General features: G+C 41.6%; 1 protein-coding gene across 1 annotated transcript; it reads left to right on the top strand.

Annotated features, from left to right (window-relative positions):
* The first annotated feature begins 960 nt into the window (after positions 1 to 960).
* tcp11l1 (t-complex 11, testis-specific-like 1) lies at positions 961 to 9,188 on the top strand. The gene is made up of 10 exons (XM_017434648.3): positions 961 to 1,264; positions 1,571 to 1,711; positions 2,088 to 2,220; positions 2,309 to 2,429; positions 3,282 to 3,502; positions 4,449 to 4,585; positions 4,756 to 4,928; positions 5,012 to 5,193; positions 6,135 to 6,307; positions 6,383 to 9,188. Exons 2-10 carry the CDS (start codon positions 1,579 to 1,581, stop codon positions 6,604 to 6,606), a joined length of 1,497 nt encoding a protein of 498 aa, XP_017290137.1. The 5' UTR covers positions 961 to 1,264; positions 1,571 to 1,578; the 3' UTR covers positions 6,607 to 9,188.
* The last annotated feature ends 572 nt before the right edge of the window (positions 9,189 to 9,760 follow it).

Below are 9,760 nucleotides of genomic sequence, written 5' to 3'. Positions count from 1 at the left end.
AGTTGTGTTCAGACTGAACCCCGACTCAAACTTACCTGTGAAACTGGAGGCTGAGCGCTGAATGACTGCTGAAAAAAAGCTGAAAAGGAATTAAGCTAAAAGAAGAACACTAGCTAAAAGCTGAAAAGGAAAAAACACTAGCTAAAGGCTAAAAGTGAATTATTTAACCCGTGGTCTTTGGGTCAAATTGCCCCAAAAGTTACAAGAGTTAAAAAACAGCCTTTTGCTAGCTAAAAGGCTAGCTAAAAGCTAAAACTAGCAAGTGTCTGGTGAAAGTAGCAAAACACTACTTAAAGCCTAAAAGTGGCAAAAAAGCTAGCTGAAAGTAGCAAGCGCAACCTAAAAACTATAAAACTGCTAAATGCTATTTTGCAGTTTTATAGCTTTTAGCTTTTAGTTTAGCTTTTAGCTAAAACTAGCAAGTGTCCGGTGAAAGTAGCATAACTAGTTAAAGGCTAAAAGTGGCAAAAGGCCAACGAAAAGCTAAAAATAACAATAAGCTAGCTCAAAGCTAACAGTAGTCAAATGCCAGCAAAAAGTAGCAAAATGCTAGTTGAAAGCTAAAAGTTGCAAGACCCTACCTAAAAGCTAAAAAATTGCAAAATACTTACTAAAAGCTAAAAATGGCAGGTGTCGGGTGCAAGTAGCAAAACACTAGCTAAAAGCTAAAAATGGCAATAGGCACTAAAGGTAGCTAAATGCTACCTAACATGGCAAAACAGTGGCTAGAAGTAGCCAAATGCTAGCTGAAAGCTAAAAGTAGGTGAATAAGACAAAAATAGAGCCAGTTTGCTGAAGCAGATTTCACAGAGAACAGTGTTTATTAAATGAATTGAAGACATCTCCATGCATTTCTATGGGGAAAATATTCGTAGTTAAAGTGGAACATTTTAAAAATTATAAAAACCAGACATCTCCTGGATGAGTCTTTGAACGCCCGGAAGAAGGTTTGGCTGTGACGTCACGTCGGCCCCGCCCCATCCCGGAAGTGCCAGTTGTTATTCCGCGGCGCTGTGAAAAGGCTGTGGCAGGAACGGGCTGCGACGTTAACAAAACTGAGTTTTAGAGGAGGAAACAGCTGCTGGAGACGGCGCCCGGCAGCGAGGGAGCTTTTAATAAATCTGGGACAGAGATAACTGCGCTGTGTGGGGGTTTTTAACCGGGGAGACTGTGTTGTTTTTACGGTTTTATTGTTGTTGTTGACTGAGAGCCGGGCTGCTCACTGAAAACTAAAACCCGTTTCCTCTCAGCTTCAGACTGAAAGGTTAGTGCCGCAGATATTAAGCTCGTAAACACAACAGCACCGAGTCTGTGTTGTTTCCTTCCCTCTTAGCATCGCGCAGACTCCAGCACCCTCCTCCTCTTCCTCTGCGGGTGATGTCATCATCTGAACATCACAAAAACAAACGTTCACATCTTCATCAGTTTCTGCGACATCATCAGACCCCCAACACTGTGCAGCCACAACCTTATCCCAGCACAAACACAGCCCACAGAGCACTTCGTGAGGTTTCTAAAGATGCCTTCAGGTTGCAGCTTGAATGGTTTGTTGTGATCTGTTGTCCTGCAGACTGCAGCATGCCGAAGGAGGCAGACCGCTTCCAGGGCGGAGGAGGAGGAGGAGAAGAGTCCAAGGATGCCTCCGAGGACACGGTGAGGAAGAGAGTCCGGGCAAACACTCCCAGCCCTCACACAGGGAGCACCCCACAAGGTGAGGATCACCGTTTTAGGTCTGGGAAATAAAAAAAGGAAATAAAATCTGGAGGAACATTTGTGTTCTCGAGATTATTCCAGCCTCCTAAGATTAAAATCTAAATTGCTCAAACAAGCAGAGGATTTTTCCTGCTTATAAAAGATGGAGATTGAGACCCATAGACACGTTCGGACTCATAGAGCCCGTTCAAACCTGTCGTTAAATATCCAACTGAGAGCGTTCACACCTGGCAGGTAAATTCATACCCCAAAAACGTCCTTTTGCCATCAGATGGCAGTTTCCAGTTAAGTTAGCTTGAAACTAAGAGCTTTTTAGATGAGTTTATGTTCAGTTTGGTTTAGTTTTATAATAAACACGCTTTGTGTGCTCGCAGCCAGCCCGCCCCGGTTTGTCTCCATGGAGGAGCTGATGGACACGGCTAAAGGAGTCACCAACATGGCTTTGGCTCACGAAATTATGGTCAACCAGGCTTTTCAGGTGAAGCCCACAGAACTTCCTGAAGGCAGGTGAGTATTTGACCAGGAGGCGTGTCCTTTCAGTGCTCTCTGTGACGCTGCAGGGTTAGAGCGCGTCTCGTTTGTCCCACCCGTTCAGCCTGGAGCGCAAAGTGAAGGAGATCATGCACAAAGCCTTCTGGGATTGTTTGGAAGCTCAGCTGAAGGAGGATCCTCCGACCTACGAGCACGCCATCAAGCTCCTCGGAGAGATTAAAGAGGTGAGGTCCGATCGAGCCGAGGCCGAGCAATGATGGCGTCTTCTGTGAAATGACTGCTGGGAGCTGAAGCTGAAAGAAGCAGAACGTTAGCTAAAAGCAGCAAAATGCTAGATAAAAGTAGCAAATGGTTAGCTAAAAGCTAAACGTAGCAAATGGCTAGGTAAAAGATAAAAGCAGCAAGAGGCAAGCTAAAATATTTAAAGGCTAGCTAACGACTAAAATAGCAAAAAGTTAACTAAATGCTAAAAATAGTAAAAAGCTAGCTAAATGCTAAAAGTAGCAAAAGGCAAGCTAAAATAATAAAAGGCTAGCTGAAGACTAATATAGAAAAAAAGTACTTTAAAGCTAGCTAAAGGCTAAAAGTAGCAAATTGCTTACTAATAGCAGCAAAAGGTTTGCTAACAAATAAAAGTAGCAAATGGCTAGCTAAAAGACAATATCAAAAGGCAAGCTAAAAATAGTAAAATACTTGCTAAATGCTAAAAGTAGCAAAAGGCGAGCTAAAATAATAAAAGGCTAGCTGAAGACTAAAATAGAAAAAAGTTAACTAAATGCTAAAAATAGTAAAAAGCTAGCTAAATGGTAAAAGTAGCAAAAGGCTGGCTAGAAGCTAACCAAATGTAGCAACACGAGGGGAGAATTTAAAGTTTCTAGAAGCTACTTTTGACTTCAGATACCAGGAAGTCTCCTAAAAGTTCTGCAGCAGAGGTCCAAACAGGAAGCTTTTATCACAGCAGTCTGTCTGAGAGTGAAGTGAGCACAGGTTGATCTTCCACCTCATCGTCTCAGAAGGTGGAAGCTGAGGAGGTTCTGCTCCTCTGGTGCAGTTTGAACATGTCTCCCTGTTTCCAGACGCTGCTGTCCTTCCTGCTGCCGGGCCACGGGCGCCTGCGCTCGCAGATCGAGGAGGTTCTGGATCTGCCTCTGATCCAGCAGCAGGCCGAGAACAGGGCGCTGGACATCGGCCAGCTGTCCCAGTTCATCGTTGGGATGATGGGCTCCCTGTGCGCCCCCTGCAGGGACGAGGACATCAACAGGCTGAAGGAGATCTCTGAGATTGTGCCTCTGCTGAAGTAAGCCCTGAGATGAGACTCTGTTATTAGCTCCGCTCGCCGTTTGATTTCATCAGAGCCGAATCAGGTTGAAGAAGCAGAGAAATACAGTCTGAACCCTGACAGCTGAAGAAGCAGAACACGAGCTAAAAGCTAATAGGAGCATGCCTGCTGGAAGCAGCAAAAGGCTAGCTAAAAGTAGCAAACTGTCAGCCTGAAGCAGCAGAAGGCTAGCTAAAGGTATCAAAAAGCTGGCTTAAAGCTAAAAGTAGCAAAATAGTAGCTAAAGGTCTTAAGAGGCTAGCTTGAAGTATCAAAAGACTAGCTAAAAGTGTTAAAAGGCTAATAAAAGGAGCAAAATGCCATCTTGAAGCAGCAAAAGATTAGCTAAAGGTATAAAAAAAGCTAACTTAAAGTAGCAAAAGGCTAGCAAAAAGCCAGAAGTAGCAAAGGGTTGGCTAAAAGTAACAAAAGTGTAACTAAAGGCATTAAGAAGCTAGCTAGAGGTATCTAAAGACAAGCTAAAAGTATTAAAAGGTTAGCTAAAGTAGCAGTAGGTTGTCTAAAAGCAGCTAAATCCTGTTTAGAAGCTAAAAGCAAAAGGCTAGCTAAGTCTCGAGCAGCAGTTAAAAGCTTAAAGTAGCTTAAAAAGACAATTAAAGTACCGGTATGCTGAAGCAGATTTTAAAGCCGAAGGATGTTTTTGGAGACAGGTGTTTCTGCGGGGAAAGCTTTTGTAAATAATGTGACATATTTTGAAAAGTGTAAAAGTTGCAAAAGTCGCAGCTAAAACAACACAAAATCTGCAGGAGAAGTTAGACTGCAAAAGAAACGTACAGGAAATAAAACAAAACAAAACAGGAAAAGCGTTCGTACAATACCAGCTGACAGCTGGAGGCAGTGTCCTGATAACGCCCGTGTTTCCTGGCTGTTTCCGGCATCAGCTCTCGTTTTGTTCTCCGATCAGAGCCATCTTCTCCGTGCTGGACCTGATGAAGGTGGACATGGCTAACTTTGCCCTGAGCAGCATCAGGCCTCACCTCATGCAGCAGTCGGTCGAGTACGAGAGGAACAAGTTCCAGGAGTTTCTGGAGAAACAGCCCAGTAAGGAATCCCTCCTCGACAAGATGTCTTTATTTTTTTTAAAGTTTTATGTTTGTATTTTGGCTCTAGAGGTCATTATTGTTGCTCCCACTGAGGTCAAACATGCTCTCTTTTTTTCTGTCCACTGGGCTTTATTAACCTTTCAAACCAAACGGTCCTTTCCTCCTTAGATGCCTTAGACTACAGTAAGAAGTGGCTGAAGGAAACGGTGAAATTCCTGAGGGAAACTGATGGTTGTAGTTCTGCCTCCCATCAGTCTTCATCACTCGTGCTCCTGAACGTTCACAATCACGCTTACCTTCGCCTGCTTAGGTGGGACCATGCTGTGGACCCCTTCCCGGAGGTAAACTCTCAGGGTCTTCGTGTTTTTGGTTTTGTTTCTTAGCCTTTATTGACACGCTCTTGTTTTCCTCCCCTCCCGTTCAGACGGTGTTGATGGATCAGGTTCGGTTCCAGGAGATGCAGCAGGAGGCCGAGCGGTTAGTTCTGCTCTCCTCTGTGCTCCTTATCGTCTACACTACGACAGGGGAGGCCATCTCAGGCCTGCCGGGACTGATGGAGACCCTTAAAAACACCGTCAGTGTCATGCTGGCGGACATGCACGCACCGTGAGTACCAAAATTCACTCTGGAAATGCTCCGATGTGCCTCAGATTCAGGTTATTTTCCACGTGAACGATAAGTCTGACTGAACCAAACTGATTTCGAGAAGGTTGCAGTTTGCTTGAATGGTTTTCTGTAGGACTTCATCTGTCTCTCTCATGGTTGTGGAGGAGTTGTGGCCCACTCTTCTTTCCAACGTTGCTTCAGCTCATTGGTTTCTGCTCAGCTCTCTGAGGTTCTGGTTCTGGACCGTTCTGCTGTGTTTGGGATCATTGTCCTGTTTGTCGGACAGATGGCCTCACATCTGACTCCAGAATCAGCCCAAACCATCAGCCCTCCACCACCGTGCTGACAGCTGGGAGGAGCTGTTTGTGCTGATGTGCTGCGTTTGGTTTTCTCCAAATGTGCTGCTGTGCATTATGGGTAAACATCAAAACTTTTGTCTTGTCTTTCCAAAGGGCATTGTCCCAGAAGTCTTGTGGTTCCTTCAGAGGAAACTGTCCAAACCTTAGTCGTGCTGCCATCTTGTTTTTAGAGAGAAGAGGCTCTCCTGCAGCCCTTCCAACAAGCCAAACTTGTTCAGTCTTTTTCTAGTTGTCCAGTTATGAACTTTGACCTTTAACCTGCTAACTGAGGCCTGTAGAATCTGAAAGTTTTTTTTTGTCATTTATCTGAGCATTGCATGGTCTGACCTTCAGGGTGAGTTACTGCCACTCGTGTGCAGATTGACAGCTAACGATTTATTGTGAATAATCTTTCTCTCTTGTCTTTAAACTACACTGAAGTTAAGAAACGATTACTTTAGGCGTGCATGAGGGCTGAAAGCTGGAGCATATCAGCCGGCGTCTGTTCAAAATAAAAATGAAAAATAAAAAAAAGTTTTGTTTGTCTCGATTTGCTTGTTGATGCCAGGACAGGTTTTAAACATTATAACTGTCTTTTCTAAGCTCTTTTAGTACACAGGAGGCCTTAGCGACCATCGGGGAGAAGCTGTGTGTCGAGCTGAGCCACTGCCTGAGCCGGCATGGATACTCTCCGTTCTCAGCCGACCGTAAGGGTGCTCTGAAGGGACAAATCTCAGCCGTCATCCAGCCAGACAACACAGTCCGTAAGCTGATGGGTAAGAGCGGCGCCCCCCGCTGTACGCCTCCGACCCCCTCACCGGCGTCATGTCAAACCTCCTCTCTCCTCGCAGACTCTCGGATCCAGAGCTACCTCCTGGCTTCCTTGGAGTCCAGTCAGCACAAGACGCCTCTTCCGCTCCCGGGAGGCCTGGCGCCGGTCAGCCGGGAGCTCAAGGAGCTCTCCGTTCGCTTCAGCCGCCTGGTCAACTTCAACAAGCTGGTCTTCTCCCCGTTCTACCAAAAGATCCTCCAGGAGATCCTGACATCGGAGGAGATCCCCGGCGCGGAGACGTAAGGAGGGTCGGCGCGGCAGTTCGGCTGTCTCTCCTCTTTAGTGACGGTTTGGAGAAGAGTCGAGAACAGCTGATCTGTAATCATGAAGGGAAGCCAGCTCTGCAGAACGTGCACCTTAAACTCACCTGATCAAAACAAAACAACCATATCACCGTTAATGCACAGTGTTATTTATCCAATATCAAACCTCATAATTGTGACCATAACTTATTTAGCAGGGACTGATGCCTGCGTTATAAAACTGACTACTTCTTACAGTTACAGTAAGTTTAACAGTATGCATTAGGCAGGGGCCGGGTCTAAGTTTCAAAGTGTTTTAAAAAGATACGGTGTTAAAACCACTAAATTTTATTGTCGTCCTGTTCTGACGGTTTAAATACCTTTTTAATAAGAAACCAAAGACAAAGTGTTGTTTGTTTCTTTTCCCCTCTCCGTCCTGCTGCTCCAGGCCGTCAAAACGTAGAAATCTCCTAAACTTTTACGCTTCTTAAACGATAAATAAAAGATAAAAGATGACGCTGGTTGGCTGTGCATTTCATCCGGTGGATAACCGAGTCAGTCATGGCTGCCTTTTTTTTACTCTTTCTTTTCAAGCTAACTCTGTTTTAAACAAACGTTTGCAACAAGCTACAATAGCTAGCATGTTAGCATACAGCCTGCTGCAGGCTAATAACCAGCTAACTAGTCTGTTTCTCAACGTTGCTTTACAAGAAGCAGAACAGCCGAGAAGAAGTTTGTTATAATTATAAATAAAGTATAAATATAACAGCCTTTTGGTTCTGCTGTTTCAGCTGATACTACAGTATATTAAATCAAAATTTAGTTTTCCTTTAGCTTTCCTTTAGTTTATTGTGCTTAAATTTTAATTTCAGCCTTAATCTTAAATATATTAAATAAAGCTGCTGATCACAAACTAGTTTGAGTTCAGGAGCAACTCTCAACATGTTTTTGTGTTCTTCTTATTTATATCTGTGGATTAAAATGGAAATAAACACTTTATTTATTATTATTATACTGTTACATCTATAAAATGATCATTATTAGGCAACATGTAACATTTATTTACTCAGCAAAAGTAATAATTGGATTTTGTTTTTTACATGAAAGCAAAAAAATTGTGTTTTAATATCGTGAAGCTGCTGTTGTCACACCCACCGGCCCACGTCTGCGGTTATAACTCTTTACAAACATCCAGAATGAAAATAAAAAGACAAACTGTCGTCTTACATCAGCAGAGGAAGACGATATCGGCGTCGTGTTCGGTTCTTTGGCTCTGAAATCTGTCCTCCAAACACAAACCGCTTCTGTCTCTGACAAATCCGGGGATTTCTCAGCCGATTTCTGCGGAGAAGTTGGTCTCAGTTTGGTCACAAATGTGCTGTAATTTAATTCACAGCAGATTTAAGGAGCTAAAAATGTGCGTCCTAACAAACCTCAGCAATTAGAACAGATTTACTAAAGCAAACATTTAAATTCTGATAAAAATTCATGTTTTTTTAACCTTCCACTTCAGGTGGGAAGCTTTCTGTCAGCCCTAAATGAACCTGTTGGGTGACACTTTTTCATTTATATCATCATTTTATTTATTATATTTTATAGTTCCGCCCTCCATTTGCAACTTTTCAGCACATAAATGTACATTTATTAACATTTATTCAGCAAAAACAGTAAATATAGACTCTTTAAATGTAATTTTACTCCCTAATTGCAAATATATGGTTCAAATGTTGAGAATAAGTGTTTATTTTAATCAGAAAAAAGTTAAAATGAGCAGATATTTATAACTTTATCCAGTGATATCAGAAATATTAAAAGGTATTCTCTTGTCTAAGGTGCTAGTGGTTCTGATTTCTTGTTAAACTGTAAATTTACTTATTTAGAAAAAGTCTATAATTGCATTTCCAGTGTTTATATTTGCAGCGTCGTGGTCAGTAGATGGGATTGTGTGTTTACAGACATAAAGGTGGTGAGACATTCAGATCAAAACAAAAATAGAAACTTTTAAATGTTCAAATTACACAAAAAAATCCTCCGATAACTCTTTCTCTTCAGAGTCTGGATGCTGAGTATGAAGCTGCTTGAATTCAGAAATGAGATTAAAAAAAATAAAATGAATATGATATAATTTATAAAACCTTTTGTTTCGAGTGATTTCAGTGGCTGAAACGAGCCTTTAAAAAAACTCTAAAATAACCATTAAAATGTACATTTGTGACCATTTTGAGAGCAGTTTCTCTCCACGGTTCAAGCTGATAAAATGCTTTCAGATAAATAAAAAATCCAAACTAAAACTGTTAATTCTTACGAGGACACAAGAAACACGAGGAAAGATGTCCAGGTAAAGGTCCTGAAGGGAACTAGGATGCACCGACTGAACTGTAGCTGTTTAAAAGTTTTAGTTTTATTCTTCACTCATTGATAACATATTGTTAATTATTGATGGGTTTAAAGATGTTGAGCTGTTTTATTTTGATTCTTTGCTATGCTGACGTTTGTCTTCTCTGTTTTCTTTGTAACACAATGTTTGTTGTTCAGTGTTCACAAAACATTCAAATAAAGCATCATCTGTCCCTCAAAACTGTCTTTTATTTTGAAAATTTAATTTTCTTCATTATTTATGATAGTAATACGTTAAAAGAAAGGACTGAAATATATTTTGTAGTGACTTGTGAGGTAATAGATTGTAAGAATTAAATAAATTTTATAAAGTATGATCATTTTAACAAAGCTGCAGGCTTGTAGTTCTCCTTTGAGGCAGTAGGTGGAGCCAGAACCCCAATTTAAAATCTCTAAAACAGGAAACATTGATCCATTTTCGGTCAGTAAATACCTGGCAACCCTTAAAGCAGAACTTTTGCGTTTAGTTGATCAACTATAAAATCTATATTAAGTGTTAATATATTGCTAACATTCAGCTCCAGAACGCCAGATTCTTCATTAATGTTATAAATGCAGCTACAGAAGCCATGAATGGCTGTAATCAGCTATTTTGTTTTTTTGGATGTAACCAGGAGCTAGTTTTATTTTGTTATCTGGAGAAATTAGTATTTTTTTATACCCATTTTTGTCTGTAAGTTTTGCTGGGATGACCTCAAAGTGTCATCCCAGCACTTTATCATCCTTTTTAATTATTTGTAGTTATCACAAGAAAACAA

Source organism: Kryptolebias marmoratus, linkage group LG11 (assembly GCF_001649575.2).
Source record: "Kryptolebias marmoratus isolate JLee-2015 linkage group LG11, ASM164957v2, whole genome shotgun sequence".
In the NCBI taxonomy this organism is placed as follows: domain Eukaryota; kingdom Metazoa; phylum Chordata; class Actinopteri; order Cyprinodontiformes; family Rivulidae; genus Kryptolebias; species Kryptolebias marmoratus.
The sequence above is the reverse complement of the archived record's forward strand: the minus strand, read 5'-3'. Positions and strand labels throughout refer to the sequence as shown.